At 40.1% G+C, this 19,345-nt stretch overlaps 1 protein-coding gene across 3 annotated transcripts in view; it reads left to right on the top strand.

Moving 5' to 3' along the window:
• Positions 1–19,345, top strand: part of CERS3 (ceramide synthase 3) — a 149,678-nt gene that overhangs the window by 90,607 nt on the left and 39,726 nt on the right. For all 3 annotated transcript variants that reach the window (XM_044932851.2, XM_044932853.2, XM_044932852.2), the window contains one exon: positions 9,607–9,760. In XM_044932851.2, the coding sequence (XP_044788786.1) occupies positions 9,607–9,760 (154 nt within the window). The remainder of the gene's footprint in view (positions 1–9,606; positions 9,761–19,345) is intronic.

The following is a 19,345-nucleotide window of genomic DNA, read 5'->3' as shown; positions in this document are numbered from 1 at the left end:
AAAAATTATGTAAGTAAAATGGATAAATGACTATTGAGTTCAGAGTTCATATCATTGCTTTTTGAATAAAAATCTTGAATTAACAACTCACAAAAAAAGGAAGTAAAACTACTAAGGGAACTGTCAAAGGTTGCAAATAATGCAAGCTGAAATTGTTTTATTTTTTAAATTAGCAAATTTTAAACCCCATTGGTACTGGTTGGGAGGGTTCAATAAAATTCTTCTTTCATAAATTGCTTGTGTCCTTATCAGTTCAGTTCAGTCGCTAGGCGTGTCCAACTCTTTACGACCCCATGAGCAGCAAACACCAGGCCTCCCTGTACATCACCAACTCCTGGAGTTTACCCAAACCCATGTCCATTGAGTTGGTGATGCCATCCAATCATCTCATCCTCTGTCGTCCCCTTCTCCTCCTGCCCTCAATCTTTCCCAGCATCAGAGTCTTTTCCAGGGAGTCAACTCTTTGCCTGAGGTGGCCAAAGTACTGGAGTTTCAGCTTAAGCATCAGTCCTTCCAAAGAAATCCCAGGGCTGATCTCCTTCAGAATGGACTGGTTGGATCTCCTTGCAGTCCAAGGGACTCTCAAGAGTCTTCTCCAACACCACAGTTCAAAAGCATCAATTCTTCGGTGCTCAGCTTTCTTCACAGTCCAACTCTCACATCCATACATGACCACAGGAAAAACCATAGCCTTGACTAGACGGACCTTTGTTGACAAAGTAATATCTCTGCCTTTCAATATGCTATTAGGTTGGTCATAACTTTCCTTCCAAGGAGTAAGCGTCTTTTAATTTCATGGCTGCAGTCACCATCTGCAGTGATTTTGGAGCCCAAAAAAATAAAGTGTGAAACTGTTTCCACTGTTTCCTCATCTATTTGCCATGAAGTGATTGGACCAGATGCCATGATCTTCGTTTTCTGAATGTTGAGCTTTAAGCCAACTTTTTCACTCTCCTCTTTCACTTTCAACAAGAGGCTCTTTAGTTCTTCACTTTCTGCCATAAGGGTGGTGTCATCTGCATATCTGAGGTTATTGATATTTCTCCCAGAAATCTTGATTCCAGCTTGTGCTTCTTTCAGCCCAGCATTTCTCATGATGTACTCTGCATATAAGTTAAATAAGCAGGTGACAATATACAGCCTTGACAAACTCCTTTTCCTATTTGGAACCAGTCTATTGTTCCATGTCCAGTTCTAACTGTTGCTTCCTGACCTGTATATAGGTTTCTCAAGAGACAGGTCAGGTGGTCTGGTATTCCCATCTCTTTCAGAATTTTCCACAGTTTATTGTGATCCACACAGTCAAAGACTTTGGCATAGTCAATAAAGCAGAAATAGATGCTTTTCTGGAACTCTCTTGCTTTTTAGATGATCCAGCAGATGTTGACAATCTGATTTCTGGTTCCTCTGCCTTCTCTAAAACCAGCTTGAACATCTGGAAGTTCATGGTTCACGTATTGCTAAAGCCTGGCTTGCAGAATTTTGAACATTACTTTACTAGTGTGTGAGATGAGTGCAATTGTGCAGTAGTTTGAGCATTCTTTGGCATTGCTTTTCTTTGGGATTGGAATGAAAACCTGGACCCTGCCTCAAGGCTGTACCACCATTTGGTTGCTCTTCCTCTGTTTATGTATCCCCTCCCTTCCCTGATCAGCAACTGTTTGAATCTGCCTTTTGGGACTCAGGGAAGGTCAAGGATGCTAAGTGAAGCCTAGATCCTACAAACAAGAAATGGAGATCACAGAACAGATCTATACTCTAGAGTCCCACAGAATCCTGCTTAGTTTTAATTCAGGGAATTGTGAAACTATGACTGATAACTTCCTGTCAAAATGGGGCATAGGACTGCCTCAGTTTGGAGAACAGACACTGAACTGGAAGTATTTCTGATTTCCAAGTCCTAGATCTGAGTTTTTTATGTTTAAAATGTCAATCTCTTGGTCTCCTATTTTGGTGTAACAGACCCAACTAGAAGTAATTGGAGGAGTGACAACTCAAATTTTAATAGACAGAATAAATCTCATTTCTTTTCAGAAGAATAAGCGTGAAACCAGGTTTGGACCTGGCACTTTGGGAACATTTATAGCCAGGTAGCCAGTTGCCTAGTTTTATAAAAAGTAAGGTTGCAGTTATTAGCTTCCTACAGACATTGTTCTGAGAATATCTGGTGGCATCTAAGTCTGACACAGCTCAGAAAACTCAAATTCTTAGCAATATAAGGACCAGTCTGAAATTACACCCATACTGTGACTTACTTTTTTCCATGGATATCTGAACCATAGCTACTCTATTTTGATTTTTAATTGTGATATTCTCCTTAATAGCCAAAGCAGAACTATAATTAACAATGTTAGTGTTTTTCTAGGTATAAGAAGTTGCAAGGATTTGGATTCATAAAATCTTTTCCTGAAAATATCTATCTGAAGGACTGTTTTTCCAGTTTTTCCCAGAGCGCTTTGTTTTTTTATCTCCACCCTGAACTCCTTTCAGGGGTGTTAAAGGTCAGCAACGGCAGTGGCCATGATTTGATCTTTGTAGAGGTAGATGGCAAGTGCCAGTTTTCAGTTGATAGGGCCCCCTTCATGGTCATAAGCTTGACTATGATTTTGGGGGCACATCTCATGACCATTGTCTCCCATGGTACTGAGAATGCTGACAATTCCCAGGTCTGGCAAATATTTCTCTGATAGGCCATTCAATGTGCTATTACTGGACTAGGCCATAAAACAGTATCCAAAATTCTCTGGACCACCTGTCTTACTAGCCTCTTGGTCCAGGAAACATTCTCTCTTGTTGCTTCTTCCCATATCTAGAGTTACACTGTTATCAATCTCATATGAAACTACATATTATTTTATCAAAGGCTCAGTCACACACTTGGTAATGTAAGAAACAGCAATTTTGTAAAACAGGTGAAATACAAATAACATAGCCAGCAGTATTAAAGTCCTAAGTAAGAATTAAGCTAAGAGCTTCCATTAGATGCAGCCCAGTATGTCCCAGGTCATCTGACTTAGTCTGTTCCATTCGAATCCTTATCTTCCAGGGAAATTATATATTGGCACTGTCTATAAGGTACATAGCCCAGTTTCCTAGTGTTACTAGACTGATTATCCTTCAGTTCAGTTCAGTCGCTCAGTCATGTCCGACTCTTTGCGACCCCATGAATTGCAGCACACCAGGCCTCCCTGTCCATCACCAACTCCCAGAGTTCAGCCAAACTCATGTGCATTGAGTTGGTGATGCCATCCAGCCATCGCATCCTCTGTCATCCCCTTCTCCTCCTGCCCCCAATCCCTCCCAGCATCAGAGTCTTTTCCAATGAGTCAACTCTTCACATGAGGTGGCCAAAGTATTGAAGTTGCAGCTTTAGCATCAGTCTTTCCAAAGAATACCCAGGGTTGATCTCCTTTAGAATGGACTGGTTGGATCTCCTTGCAGTCCAAGGGACCCTCAAGAGTCTTCTCCAACACCACAGTTCAAAAGCATCAGTTCTTCGGCACTCAGCTTTCTTCACAGTCCAACTTTCACATCCTTAGTATGACTTAATTGTTCCCAACATAGAGGAGACTTTAAACCTAAATTATCATAGCCTGGTGTTATCTGTATTAATCCATCCCCTAATTGTGGAAGATTTTTTCCTTTGCTGAAATTTTGCTTGTTGCTCTGATTGAGCATGAGTAATAGAAGAAAACTCAAATTTATGACCAGGGTCAAAGCAGGCATTATTAATAGGCCAAGTGAGGAGATCCCATCCAGTAGTATCAGTAGTGACCTGAACATGACTATAATTTTCCTTTTAAAGTAAATTTTCTCAGGGCCAACCAATTTGAGCCTTGGAGTGAAGAAATTCACCAAGATAACCCAGAACTGGACACAGGTAATTGGCCACAATCCCAACAATTGGATTGATTTCTAAAACTAGCATAGGATCAGGCCTATGATAGAAAAGTGTTTGATTTATATGCAAAGGTCTAAGAAGTCAAGAAAACATAAATGATCATATGAATCAGGTGCAGCATCTTAGGCAAACTTTCTCTCTCTAATGTTGTCTTCTTCTCATCCTGGTGTAGTACAGTTTCTCCTCTGGGTGTCATTTTAAGGTGAGATCAGGTCAGCTGTCCTCTCTATAGACTAGTCCAGTGTAAGGGCCTTTGGAAGTGGGAATTAATCTAAGAGTCAATTTACCTTCAATTTCACTGTGAATGAGCTAGTTAAGAGTACCTGATAAAAAGGTCCTTCCATCCAGGTTGGAGACAGTCCATTAAATTATGTCCTTTTCCAGTTCTGGTTGTAGATTGTGAGGCATCTGATCTTCGTCCAAAGAGAAATTACTGAGATAAGCTTCAGAAACAAACTTAGGGTGTCTCTTAATAATTCAAGTGAATTTTGCATTAATATACCGTAACAGCAAAGAACTATTCAGGAAATGGGTCTTAGTAGATACAGACCGTCATTAACAAACTGGGATTTAATATTTATTGAAACATCTTTTTCTCCCTAAAATCACCCTCATTATTACCAAATGTAAACAAATTAAGACTAGTTTGTTTGCAAAATAGTTCTGGTGTGAATAAACCTGACCTGATGATTTATATAACCATAATTGATCATAGACTTTTTGCTTTGCTGAAACTTTTATGGAATCTCAGACCAAACTTTTAAAATAAAATCTTTCAGGGCTAGGAAAATCATGCCAAAGGCTTATCACAGATTTTGCCTAACAAATCTGGGTGAAGTCTTCACTTTTCAAGGTCTGAAAAATTCCTTGAGATTTCTGTACTTGTTAGTGACATAATCTTCCTAACTTGTCTGATAAAGTTATTGGAAACCTAAGAGTTTCCAATGTCTGGAGGGGTCAGATAGAGAGAAAAGATAATAGTTTCCATTTGTTTATAATTTTACCAAATTAATGTCATAATTAGCTTGAGGGGAATATTTACCCTACTCCTGGGAAACACTGATTCAAACCTGTAAATTTTTTCAGATAGAAACCATAATAGTTATAAGCATGTTCACCAGTTCAGTCCTTTTGTTAACCTTTGTAAAGTCATCAGGTTTCCCATTAGAATACCAAAACATGACAAAATTTTAGGAACTCCATATAAGTTCTAGGATATCTATATAAGTAACATTTATCATACAATATAACCTGAGAGGATTTATTACTCATTTGATAATAATTCCCATTTAATTTAACCAATCAAATAAACACAATTAGTTTAATATATCTCTCTTTGGGATGTTTCAGGGGCCCTCTGAAGCATCCCAAAGTTAGCTAGAGGTCAAAAGAACTTCGATAGAATTTGATTTAGGAAATTTTGTCCCCCCAAAATCAAAAGGGTTTAGAACAGCCAGTCAGATTTAGCCAACGCTGTGGGGTGTGTCACTTAGCTTGCGTGTGTCACAGTGGGTGTACACACCAAGGTTCAAGGTCTAGTGACAGTGGGTTCTGCCATCTTGGACCCATTGGTTCTAACCAGTCTTCCTGTGGCTAAGTCATTCCTAACAAAATCTACTTACCCAACTAACTGTAATCCAGTCTTAGAAAGTCCTGATCATGCATAACCCACTCAGTTCACTACTTTTTCATTTCTCACACCTTTTCTTACTGAAAGCACTTCCCTGAAAGTTTTTCTTCCAGGTTGTGTTTGTTTCTTTTCTTGTTAACAAATCTGTAACAAAGAGAATACAGTCTTATTTGACCTCTAGTAAATCTAGGTACAACAGAAGTATTATACTTATTGATGGTTCTAAAGACATGTCTATATCACCAAGTATTAATTTAATATTGAATATTTCCTAGTTCACATGAACCTGAAATTCATTTAGCTTAATTTAGAATTGTTTGATTTGTAAGCACTTACATTTCTTTAAGCCATTTAAATAGAGCTCATTTACAAATTAATCTCAACAATATTATCCAGAGACTGAGACACACACATATCTAGAGAGCCACAACACAAGATTTGGCTTCATTTTCTAAACTTAGTCATGAATCAGATATTACAATATAAAATTCACTAGTTTATAAATAACAGTTGGGATAAATAACATTTTTAAAACCTTCTTCCTATTTGCCCTTCAGTCTTAAAAATTAGAGATGGTCTGGATTAGTGTTCCTAAGAGTCCTGATCTCAAGGCAAGGAAGAGAAAATCAAGCTCTAACAAAACAGCATCAGGTCTAAACAAAATGGCAGCCACACAAAGCAAAATGGCCATCACAAATCACAACACAGAACACATACACATACCCAACCATCCTAATCAGACATTCCTGTAAATACAAGATTACGTTCTCTCAGAAAACCTCCTATAGAGACACAGAACTTCAGATCCAAGTTCTACCAGAGTGAATGAAAGTAATCTCAAGTCTTCAGAGATTTCAAAGGGAGGAAAGGAAGTCAGGCTGAAAGAAAAGGGGGAAGGAGGTGGGATGGGGGAGCAAAAGGGGTGACCTTACAGACATCTCTTGCCACCTGCAGATAACCAGGTGTTATGGGACTACTGGGCTTCCAGAGAAGGGAGGACTGGAAATCGGCCCTACCAGAGACCAGGCCAGACCAGAACAGAACCAGAATTCAAACCAGAAACCAGAACAGGACCAGAATTCAAATTCTCTGCCAAGCAGGGGTGATTGGCCCCCGATCCTCAGCTCAGTCTGAGGCCCTTCGACCAGACTCCTGTGTCTAAGACTGGGGGACTAGAAAAAAGGGTAGGATAGGAAGGGTTAAGGAGAGGAAAGAGAGAGTGAAGGTGAGAGAGGTCAGTGAAGTCTCTTGTTCCTTACCCGGTCGGGGCACCCTGGCCAGTTGTCTGTGTCAGGAGGAGACCAAGGACAAAAGGGTCCCAGTTGGAGCTGCTGGGTCTGGTCCATTGGCGGGCAAGCTGGTCCCCAAGAACCCTGAGTGGTCAGTATGTCAGTTGAGTACCCCAAGTAGTCAGGATGTCAGTGGTGGTGAAGAAGAGTCCACACCAGAGTTACCATTTGTTGCAGGAAGGGGGACCCCTTCCAAGGCCCAGAAATGGACTCTTGTCTAACACTTAGAAACCAATTGTCTGAGGAGACACATGTGCTAACAGAGCAAGAGATTTTATTGGGAAAGGGTGGAGAGCAGAAGGGTAAGGGAACCCAGGAGGACTGCTCTGCCCCATGGCTCGCAGTCTCAGGTTTTATGGTGATGGGATTAGTTTCTGGGTTGTCTCTGACCAATCATCCTGACTCAGAGTCCTTCCTGGTGGTGCGCACATTGCTCCGCCAAGATGGATGCCAGTGACAAGGATTCTGGGAAGTGGTCAGACACGTGGTGTCTCTTCCGGTTGGTGGTGGCTTACTAGTTCCATGTCCTTACCAGGACCTCCTGTCATAAAACAGCTCATGCAAATGGTGACTATGGTGCCTGGCCAGGGTGGGCAGATTCAGTCAGTGTGCTTCCCCTAACACACCAAATTGTTCAAACAATGTAAACTTTTTAAGAACGTAAAGTGGGGGTTTATTTAAGTAAGGATACGCGCTCAGGGAGAGCGAGCAGGCAGGTGAGGAGCTGCCACACTGGATTTCTTTGCTAAACTGGTTATAATGGGCATACTAATGAAGGGGCAGGATATTCACTAAGGAGTAATTTGGGGGGCATCTTCCCCGATTTGCATGCCAGCTCCATTTTCCTGAGAGGAAGAGGGATTTTTGTCCTTATTTAGCTTAAATAAGAAGTATCAGTACATGATGGGTACTTCTTATCTATAAGGCTAATTTTATTTTTAATAAGATCATAATGAGCAAAAGGTTGCATTTGAACACAGGAGATTCCCACCTTTCCCCACCTTTCTTTGTCTTCTATTCAGACCCTTATCACCCAGTTTCCTATCAGTCTGAAGGTTTCTGCTTTGCTTTGTCTATCTATGGACCCCTGCTGTTTACAAGATGTGTGATTTCCTGCTACCTTTTCTCTGCTCAGATCTAGCTACCTGCATGCTGTAAGATTTCCCCCTCAAGGAGTCTGGACTCTTAAAACCTTTTAAGTGGCAGAGGGGCTGATGGTCCATCTTCTGTAACCGCTTCAAACTGACCATGGGCATTGTCCCTACCTGTGGATCCAGATCTCTTTGCTATTTGTCAGAAATAAGGTTCTAGGGATTGTGTGTAAACTGTTTTGATTTAAAGGTAAATGAAACTGAATGTAAGATTCCACAAGTGATACTTTTACTACAGTGCAAAATCTCTACAGAATAATAATAAGTGCTGCTGAAGATGAGCAGCAACTGGCATTCTCATTCTTTGCTGATTGGGATGCAAAATAGTTATTTTGGAAAACAACTTTTCAGTTTCTTGTAAAGTTAAGTGTATACTTGGCAGTGTGATACCCAACAGTCCCACCTGTATGTATTTACCCTTAAAAAATGAAAACTCATATGTACACAAAAACATATATATTACATAAATATTTATAGCAGTCTGTCCACAATTGTCAAAAACTGGAAACAATGCAAATGGTCACTAATGGGTATACCCACACAATGGAATACCACTCACTAGTTTAAAAATATCGTGCTATTGATACCCACAACAACTTACATGAATCTCAGAGGCTCTGTGCTGAGTGAAAGAAGGCAATCTCAAAAGCTGACACACTGTATGATTCCATTTATATGGCCTTCTTGACAAGACAAAATTAAAGGGATGGGGAATAGATAAGTGGTTGCCAAGTGTTAGGTCTGGGGATATGACTATAAAGGGACAACACCAGGATTTGGGGGTTGATGGAACCACTCTGTCTGTATATCGTGGTGGTGGTTACAAAAATCTATGCTTTTATTGTAATTTGTAGAACTGCACACCTCCAAATAGTCAATTGCACTATATGTTAATTTAAAAATAAAATTTAAATATATGTAAGAAAGGTTAGAGAAGAATGCACAAAATAATAGTATTATTTTTTTAAATTGTAATTTTATGGGCAGCGTTCTTATTTTTACAATTTTGTATGAAAAAACTATATTTACAAACATATATACAGAAAACTATATTTACAAACAGCAATGTTTGCAGTTTGGGAAGACAACAGATAGCCTTCATACTGCAATTGTATCTGAAAGCACTGTGCATCCTGGTCGTTGAGGGCAGTTCCTATTGTGTCCAGGAGTCTGTTTATGAAATGAATAAAGTATTCAATTCACTTCAGAAAGTGGAAGTAAAAGTAATAATAGAATTTTTGCTTCTTTAAAAGTCTGTTTTATCCAGAAAATTTACTGATGTAAAATTTCCTGTTCACTTTTGATGCCAAATAGATGAGACTGTATCCAAAAGGCAATAATAACCCCATGCACACATGCATTATCTCATGTTCTCCAATCCTGGGAAGATGAGTGGGGTTAGGATATACAGTTCTCTTTGCAGAGAGCAAACTGAGGTAGAGGAACATTTGTGATTTTCCAAAAATGATATAAAAGGTGATATTACCATATTGTTTTCTTGTGAATCTTTCCTGAACATTATTAGAAATGAAATAAATGTTGTATGCCTTTCAGAGAAAAAGTACCTGTTTCCTCACTGAAAATTCAGAAGTGCTTTGACTATAACGAAACATTCTCATTTGTTTGGTTTTTCAGGATTTTATATTGCACGCTGATTCTGCCTCTGCACTACCTTCAACCTTTCTTTTCATACATCTTCCTCAACCTACAGCTCCTGGTGCTCCAAGTTCTTAATCTTTACTGGAGTTACTTCATCCTGAAGATGCTCAAAAGAAGTATATTCACGAAGGTAAGGCCGTTCAGGTTTTATTGCTCTTAGCAAGTAGATTTCATTGCCAGAACAAAGGTGAGGCCCAGATGATGGAACATTCTACTTAATTTATAGTTAACCAGAATTTTTTCTTGATTTGACCATCTTGATGAGAATTTCTCCAAAATATTTTTTAAAATATTATAACAGAGATTGAGAATTTGTCTTTTCAAGTTCTTTATGTCTGACAGGCCCCTAATAAGTAATTTTGAACATACAAATGAATAAACAATTTTGGGAAAGAAGTTGCAGTATTTTGGATGGCCAGTTACACAATAATTTATGAATCTATTTATGGTCGTTAAGTAGATTTCCAAGGTATTCTTAAGAAATTGCTTTTATTAGAGGACAAGGATTTTCTGGAAAATTTTTATTCAAGAATTGATTGCTGCTTCTTGAAGAAAGTCCTGACGAGTCTAAATTTGCTCCAGTTTGGGGCAGGCTTTATGGTGAGACTTAAGTGCTGTTTCAGATCCTTAGTTCACCTTTGCTGATGGTCCAGTTTGTGCATAATGTTCTCCCCCCATGAGCTTTCTTCTCCTCTCTGAAATTTTGTCCATTATTTGTCAATACTCTTTTTCTGAAAATATTTTCTTCCCTAAGAAATGAATAATACATTTTAGACAATGGAAGGGAATTTTTTTGTTTGTTTAATTTAGAATTCTAGTTTTTAATTTCAGAACAGGGGAGGAGATGGCTTAAAGAAATGAATAAGACACAATTGTTGCTTTTGGGGAAGCAGCCCAGAATCTAGTTGGGGAATATTCATCTACTAGCAACTATATTTGTTGTGTAGAATGTCCTGTGCTGAAGAGAGATCCCAGAAACCTGCTGTGAAAAACAAGAGAAATTGAATCAAGGTGACCAGGGAAAGTTTGGTTGTATAGATGGAATTTGACTGGAATTTTTAAGGCAAGTTAAAAAAAAAAACAAGTCATAACTCCTTCCTTGCCTAGAAGTCATACATATAAGGGAATTTTAATTAAGAATCTTTCAAGGTGAAAGTTACAGCTGGCCCACTTTTGGGTGTTACCTAATCCCTGTATAACATAGCATTGTATCATGATCAGAATGAGTGACATAGGTAACAGATGTGCTTGTAGTTTATCTGATAAGCTCATTTTTTAAATCAAATCTCTGATTAATTTATTTTCCTACTTTAGCATTTGTGTCTCAAAGATCATTGAAAAGTTGACAAATGAAGTTTAGGTTGCCATAAATGACCTCTGCTGCTGCTGCTGCTGCTGCTGCTGCTAAGTCGCTTCAGTCGTGTCTGACTCTGTGCAACCCCATAGGCAGCAGCCCACCAGGCTCTGCCGTCCCTGGGATTCTCCAGGCAAGAACGCTGGAGTGGGTTGCCATTTCCTTCTCCAAATGACCTCACGGTCTTCTAAATCTAGACGAAGGTATTGGAAATTAGGCTATATCTGGATTAATCCCAAATCAAATCCTGAATTTTTTTTAAACTAAATTGATGATTTGAACTTGTTTTCCTGAGAAAAAAATCTTTTCTCTAACTGGCTACTGCTGCTAAGTTGCTTCAGTCATGTCTGACTCTGTGTGACCCCATAGACGACAGCCCACCAGGCTTCCCCGTTCCTGGGATTTTCCAGGCAAGAATACTGGAGTGGGTTGCCATTTCCTTCTCCAATGCATAAAAGTGAAAATTGAAAGTGAAGTCACTCAGTCGTGTTCAACTCCTAATGATCCCATGGACTGCAGCCTACCAGGCTCCTCCATTCATGGGATTTTCTAGGCAAGAGTACTGGAGTGGGTTGCCATTGAGTGGCTTAGAAAATAAACCTTTCATTGAATGATTCTAGTGTATTAATGTTCTCAATAGTTTTTCTATGATCTCTGCAAAAATTACTTTATCCCTAAGTGACAGGTACAGTTGAAGTAACTGAATTTGAGCAGTTAAGACAATCTGCATATCCAGGGGTTGGAAGGAAGGCAGGTCACTGAACTGAGCCTGCCCTGCCTTCAGGTCCAGCCTTCCTAGAGCTCCTGTCTCAGTCAGAAGCGGTTCCCTTTTTAACTGGTCATTGTTGTTGTTCAGGCCCTAAGTCATGTCAGACTCTTTGCAACACTATGGACTATAGCCTGCCAGGCTCCTCTGTCCATGGGATTCTCCAGGTAAGAATACTGGAATGGGTTGCCATTCCCATCTCTAGGGGATCTTCCTGACCCAGGGATCAAACCCACATCTCCTAGTGAGTGACAATAATTACAGGCTTGGAAGGGATCCAGGCAGAACAAAACTTGGAAACTAGAAAATACTCTTATTTGGTTTCATCATGATTTTCATATTTCTGATCTCTAATGGGTAATACCAAGCCTGATTAAAAACCCTGTGGGTTGGGGAGCTGTGGACAGGAATTCCTGATTTCTCATGCTGTACTTTGGAAAAGCTGTTTCCAATTGCAGTTTGACAGCAGCAGTGGAGGCCCCCGCGGCCCTAATCCTTGCAGCCCTTATGACTTCAGCTGGCTTGCATGTGCACTCTGTTTTCCACAGCAGTGGCAAATCTGGCTGTGAAATCAGCTTCTTCCTCCAAAGCCATAAAGCCGCCTTTTAAAGAATGCTGTTTGAAGGCGTAGTTGCATTGCAAAGGGGAGGAAAGGGATAGAGGCAGGAGCTGAAATTTTTAGAGAACAACTAACGAGTCAGTTTTCAATTCTGTTTAACAAATATTTAGCATTTAACACACAACACAATTGTTACTAAGGTGACTAATTCTTGATATTTATAAAATGGAATTGCAGAGGTCTGTAGGCCTCCAAAATAGGATTTTAAAAAATCCTATAACAGAGACTGAGAGTTTGTCTTTTTAAGTTCTTTGTGTCTGACAGGCCCCTAATAAGTAATTTTGAACATGCAAATGAATAAATAATTTTGGGAAAGCAGTCACAGTATACAAAATGACAAGTTACAAAATAATTTATGAATCTGTTTATGATCTCTATGAATTTTCATGGTAGACTGAAAAGATAAAAATGATTATTCTTAAAAAAAATTGTGATTTTTTTTAAGAATAAGAAAAACTTGTTTTCCCTAAGCAATAGGATTACTGCATACTTATGATGAATTTGCTACTTTAACAACATTGTTGTAATTTCAGGACACTAACATATACACACCATGGTTATCAGGCAGCTTGCTTTTGAAAACAAGAATTGGCATTGAAACTTTACTGGTTCCTATAAAATGGAGGATTTTGTGATGAACTACCAGCCCACACATCACATCAGGAAGTATGATGGGCTGACATATTAAGCTTACTCTCTTTGCAAACATGAGAACTACTTTCAGAGGAAATTAGAAGAAGCATAGTATGCTTTTGTTTGATATTACTTAGAACTTGATCATTCTTAAGTTTTTATTTTCTTTCTTCTAAATATCATACTGGGTGCTGGCCAACTTAAGCATGTTTCTGTGACATCTTAGACTGGTACATCGCCAGAACATGGAGGTGGGACTGTAGCCTGCAGCTGTTACAGCCAGGCTGGAGAAGCCAGTGCCTTGGCAACTGGCCCTAGCCATCTGCTCTTGACAAGCAGTGTCTCTTAAGTTCACAGAATGACACTTCAACACATGCAGAACTATTTTAGTTAGAGAAAGGAACACTCTAATAAGGGAAACTGAGGAAACTGAGGCTCAACCACATTCACACAGTAATTGCATGGTAAGGTCAAGACTAGAAGACCCTGAGTCTTTTAATTTATAATTGTTGTTGTTGTTCAGTTGCTAAGTCATGTACAACTCTTTGCAACCCCATGGACTGCAGCATGCCAGGCTTCCCTGTCCTTCACCATTTTCCGGAGCTTGCTCAAATTCATGTCCGTTAGGTTGATGATGCCATCCAACCATCTCATCCTCTGTCGTCCCCTTCTTCTCCTGCCTTCAGTCTTTCCCAGCATCAGGGCTTTTCAATGAGTCAGTTCTTCACATCAGGTGGCCAAAGTATTGGAGCTTCAGCTTCAGCATCGGTCCTTCCAATGAATATTCAGGACTGATTTCCTTTAGGGTTGACTGGTTTGATCTCCTTGCAGTCCAAGGGACTCTCAAGAGTCTTCTCCAACACCACAGTTCAAAAGCATCAATTCTTCGGTGCTCAGCTTTCTTTATGGTCCAACTTTCACATCAATTCATTACCACTGGAAACATCATACTTTTGACTATACGGACTTTTGTTGGCAAAGTGACATCTCTGCTTTTTAGTATGCTGTTGGTCATAGCTTTTCTTCCAGGGAGCAAGTGTCTTTTAATTTCATGGCTTCAGTCACCATCTGCAGTGATTTTGAAGCCCAAGAAAATAAAGTCTGTCACTGTTTGCATTTTTTCCCCCATCTATTTGCCATGAAGTGATGGGACTGGATGCCATGATTTTTTTGAATGTTGAGATATTTTTAAAAATTTGTTTATTTTTTTTGAAAGATAATTGCTTTACAGAATTTTGCTGCTTTCTGTCAGACATCAACATGAACCAGCCATGGGTATACCTATGTCCCCTCTCTCTTGAACCTCTGGAGCAGAACCAGATTAGAGTCTGAGCTGCCTCCACAGCAGGTCCAGAGACCAGTGCAGTGTTGCAGGGCATATTAGGGAGGCGAGGTGGACTGTGACTCCCAGCGAGGGAAAGGATGCTGACAGCAGAGACTCAAGAAAAACATTATTATTTTTATATTTTGAATGTTGAGTTTTAAGCAAGCTTTTTCACTCTTCTTTCACCTTCATTAAGAGGCCATTTAGTTCCTATTCACTTTCTGCTAAAAGGGTGGTGTCATCTGCATATCTGAGGTTATTGATATTTCTCCCAGCAGTCTTGATTCCAGCTTGTGCTTCATCCAGCTCGGCATTTCACATGATGTACTCTTTGTATAAGTTAAATAAGCAAGGTGACAATATACAGCCTTGAGGTATTCCTTTCCCAGTTTTGAACCAGTCCATTGTTTCATGTCCAGTTCTAACTCTTGCTTCTTGACCTGCATACAGGTTTGTCAGGAGGCAGGTCAGGTGGTCTGGTATTCCCATCTCTTTAAGAATTTTCTGGTTTGTTATGACCCACACAGTCAAAGGCTTTAGCATAATAAATGAAGCAGATGTTTTTCTGGAATTCCCTTACTTTTTCTATAATCCAAAGGATGTTGGCAGTTTGATCTCTGGTTCCTCTGCCTTTTCTAAACTCAACTTTTACATCTGGAATTTCTCAGTTCGTGTACTGTTGAAGCCTAGCTTGAAAAACTTTTGAGCATTACCTTGCTAGCATGTGAAATGAGCACAATTGTAGTAGTTTGAACATTCTTTGGCATTGCTCTTATTTGGATTGGAATGAAAACTGATCTTTTCCAGTCCTGTGGCCACTGCTGAGTTTTCCAAATTTGCTGACATATTGAGTGCTTCGTTTTAACAGCATCGTCTTTTAGGATTTGAAATAGCTCAGCTGAAATTCCATTACCTCACTAGCTCTGTTGGTAGTGATGCTTCCTAAGGCCCACTTGACTTCACGTTCGAGGATGTCTGACTTTAGATGAATGACCACACCATCATGGTTATCTGGGTCATTAAGACTCGCCACCTGGGAAGCCCTATAATACTTAACCTTTCCTAATTTTTCAGGGAAGATTAATAACCAGAAAATTAATTTAAAATAGTTGTATGGAGTAAAAAATAGTGAGTACAGAAACAAACTGAATAATCAAAATAGTAGATTAAAACATAGATCCTTCAATTTATTTTTGAACTTTTTAAAAGCATAAAATAGTTTTGTAATTATTTTTTTAAATGATTTTTAATCTTTACTTTTTTACCTCCTAGTAAAGCATCAATTCTTTGGCGCTCAGCTTTCTTCGCAGTCCAACTCTCACATCCATACATGACCTCTGGAAAAACCATAGCCTTGACTAGACGGCCCTTTGTTGGCAAAGTAATATCTCTGCTTTTCAATATGCTATCTAGGTTGGTCATAACTTTTCTTCCAAGGAGTAAGCGTCTTTTAATTTCATGGCTGTAATCACCATCTGCAGTGATTTTGGAGCCCCAAAAAATAAAGTCTGACACTGTTTTCACTGTTTCCCCATCTATTTTCCATGAAGTGAGGGGACCAGATGCCATGATCTTAGTTTTCTGAATGTTGAGCTTTAAGCCAACTCTTTCACCCTCCTCTTTCACTTTAGCCGAAGAATTGATGCTTTTGAACTGTGGTGCTAGAGAAGACTCTTGAGAGTCCCTTAGACTGCAAGGAGATCCAACCGGTCCATCCTAAAGGAGACCAGTCCTGGGTATTCATTGGAAGGACTGATGCTGAGGCTGAAACTCCAGTACTTTGGCCACCTCATGCGAAGAGCTGACTCATTGGAAAAGACCCTCATGCTGGGAGGGATTGGGGGCAGGAGGAGAAGGGGATGACAGAGGATGAGATGGCTGGATGGCATCACCAACTCAATGCACATGAGTTTGGGTGAACTCCAGGAGTTGGTGATGGACAGGGAGACCTGGCGTGCTGCAATTCATGGGGTTGCAGAGAGTCGGACACGACTGAGCGACTGAACTGAACTGAACTGAAAGCATTTAGGGTAATAGCTAAGACTAATGGCTCTATGTAGATTCGTATCTTGAGCATGATTATTTCTCTTCATTGCCTCAGTTTCCTCACCTATAAAATGAGGCTGATAATATTAGTGCCTGCCTTGTAGGAGAAAGCCCTTAGTAGAGTGTCTGGCACCCAGTGCCCACATGATAAATGCTAGCTGCCATCATCACTGTCACTGTTATAAAGCAGCACTATTCCTTGTGCTGAATCCCAGAGACCCTGTGAGTTTCAAGTGCCCTGGCAGTTTACTTGCAATCAAGCTCTGTCTTCCATTTGCTTAGATAAAGCTACAGCTGATGTCAGAGGTTCGAGTCCCTGGCTTTCTGCCAGTGGCTCCAGTGACACTTTCCTAAGCTGTCTTCTGCCAGTTGACTTTCACAACTCACATTCTAGGTGGCACTTAGGACACATTCACTCAGATATCAGCATTTTAGGGAAGAAACATAAAATCTGTAACTTTCAAGAAGACTTCAGTTCTCTTTTGTTAGTCGGCGATAGTGGATGTAAAAACAGCTGAACAAGAAAATATCACAAAGACTGACCATTGAAGTACAGTGTTATAAAAATGCTGTTGATTTGTATTTCCATATATCTGGGTATTATGTAGATTAATTAGTTTAACAATCTATTCAAGAAACAACAGTGGAATCTAGAAAATTTGATAACAAAAATAATTTTTCAAAGTTACTGGACTTAAAGACTTTCAGATTTGAATGTTCTTTTATACTTGACGTTCAGTCCAGCCACAAGTAGAGAATCGTGTAGGATTTTGGAGCTAGCAGAAACCACTAAGTGTCTGGCAGGAAACCAGGGTCCCCTCACAGTGCTGCTACTGCCGCCTACCCCAGACGTCCATGTGGATGGTGGTTTGGGTCACCCAGGACTGGGGCTTCTTGAGGTTAAATTAATGCTGTTCTCTGCCTCCCCAGGAACAGTGTCCATCTGTGTGTGTGTGTTTAGTGTGGCTTATGGTCACTTCCCACAAACGTCATGATCTTGTCATTGACTTTGCTTGCTTACCTTGGCAAATAATCAGTTGCAGCTCTTCATAGAGGCTGCTCTTCAGAAAATCTCAATGAGGGCAAATTCCCATTGGGAGATTTTCTGGTGTAAATCAATCATAAATCTCTTTTACACCTGAGTGTAGAGTTGTTTAAAGAAGTCAAAGATAATAAAAGAGATAACATATCTTGAGTGAGGGCCAAGCCCACAAGCAGACTGGCCTCTTCTAAGCCCCATGCCCCCAACGGAACCCTTGCTGCTTTGCCCTCTACTGAGAGGCCTCCACAATAGGCCCACACGTACAGCCAGGGCCCTGAGGTGGTTTCTTGGGAGAAGCCTCAACCTCACATTCACAGTGGAGGTGGAAGTGGCAGAGAACTGGAAGGAGAGGATCACCCGCCCAAAGGGGAATCGGAAGGGACTTCCTAAGGCCATGCAAATCCAGACTGGAACCACCAGCATCCTTCTCAGGGAATACCTCTTTTTCACCCTAGGATAGCATTATGCAGGCATTTTCTTACACTGGCATGGGTCAGTATGTTTTCTAAGCTATTTGGCAATTCTTCTGTTGGTTTTTTTCTAAACTGTTTCTTACTTCTGTCCAAACAGTCACTGGGAGGCGTATACCAAGATGCACACACCCAATCATTGGGAGGCAGCCCCTCTTCCTGTGGCTGACCACAGCAGTGTATCTGTTCAGCTTTTAATTCCAAGCACGCTGACCTCTGAGGGAGAAAGATTATATTAGGATTTTTAAATAAGTAAAAACGAGATTTTATTTCAGTTTTCTTCAGCTACCCTCTGTTCCTTTGGAATCAGGCATGAAAAGCAGCTGGGTGCTAGTAGCTGAGTGGGACCTGTTCCCTCTAGGAGGTTTCAGCTGCTGGGTGTCTGTTTAAAAATGACAAACCTCCCTTTCCTGCAGTTGCCCATGAACTATGTAATTATATGGTGATTTTCCATACTTACTTTATCAGTTATTGGCTCCCTATGCATGTACCTTTAAGTTTCTTGTCTTATCTGTTTTCTAACAATGGTTATCAAGATGCTGTTCTTGGAGGTACTGGACTACATAAGTTATTTGATGGACAAGCGGTTAACTGAAGCTGTTGCAGAAGGAGGGCTCCAGTTCTGGTGAGAGCTGTCCCATGAAGTATTTTTGAGGACAGCAGTGGGTGCTTAAATCTTGCCTTTAGTTCCTCTGTCCCAAATGTTGACCTGATGCTCCTCTCATAGTGTATTGCTAAAGTTGAAAAGGAAGGGGGACTATGGGGGAAGATCGAAGTGAAAATAGATAAAAGAAACTCCGACATCTCTTGTACTCATGTTTTTAAAAAATAATTTCACAAAATGGAATGGCTTTTTATATACTTCTAAAAGGAATAGATATTCTTCATTTTATTAGTAGAGAAACAAATGCATAAGTACATGCACATAAACACACATACACAAATATTTTATATGGAACTTGAGTTTTGGTTTCTGTATCGGCCTAGACAAGGGGACAAGCACAATTCATGGCTTTTAATAAATCTACACACTCGCACCAGAATGTGAAAGTTTTATTAACGGGCTCTTGGCCCAGAGAGATTGGTCAGAGCATATGGGGGGAAGAGTGTGCCTGGCCGATCCTGTGCCTGTTATTCTCCCACAGTTTTCTGTGGCCGTTACCCCTCTGTGCCCCTACTGCATAAGACTCAGGAGAGGGCTTTACATAGCACAAAAGGAACCCTATTCCTGAAAATTCATTTTGCTTGTAGATATGGATAAAACTAGTTCATTTTTAAAAAACATTTTCATTTTGATTTATCATATGGGCTTTGGCGCTTGAATGATTTATGATGCAGATGGCTTTATCCGAGTTCTGTTTAGGGAATAGCAAGCATGCCATCTGTGGAACTCTGACTTTCAGGGGAGCTATTTTCTATTTTCTGCAATTAGTATCTCCTTGCCACACGTGTCAGGCTCAG

The sequence above is a fragment of the Bubalus bubalis genome, chromosome 20 (genome assembly GCF_019923935.1).
Source record: "Bubalus bubalis isolate 160015118507 breed Murrah chromosome 20, NDDB_SH_1, whole genome shotgun sequence".
Taxonomy (NCBI): domain Eukaryota; kingdom Metazoa; phylum Chordata; class Mammalia; order Artiodactyla; family Bovidae; genus Bubalus; species Bubalus bubalis.
Note: the sequence above shows the minus strand (reverse complement) of the source record. Positions and strands in the feature narration are given on the sequence as shown.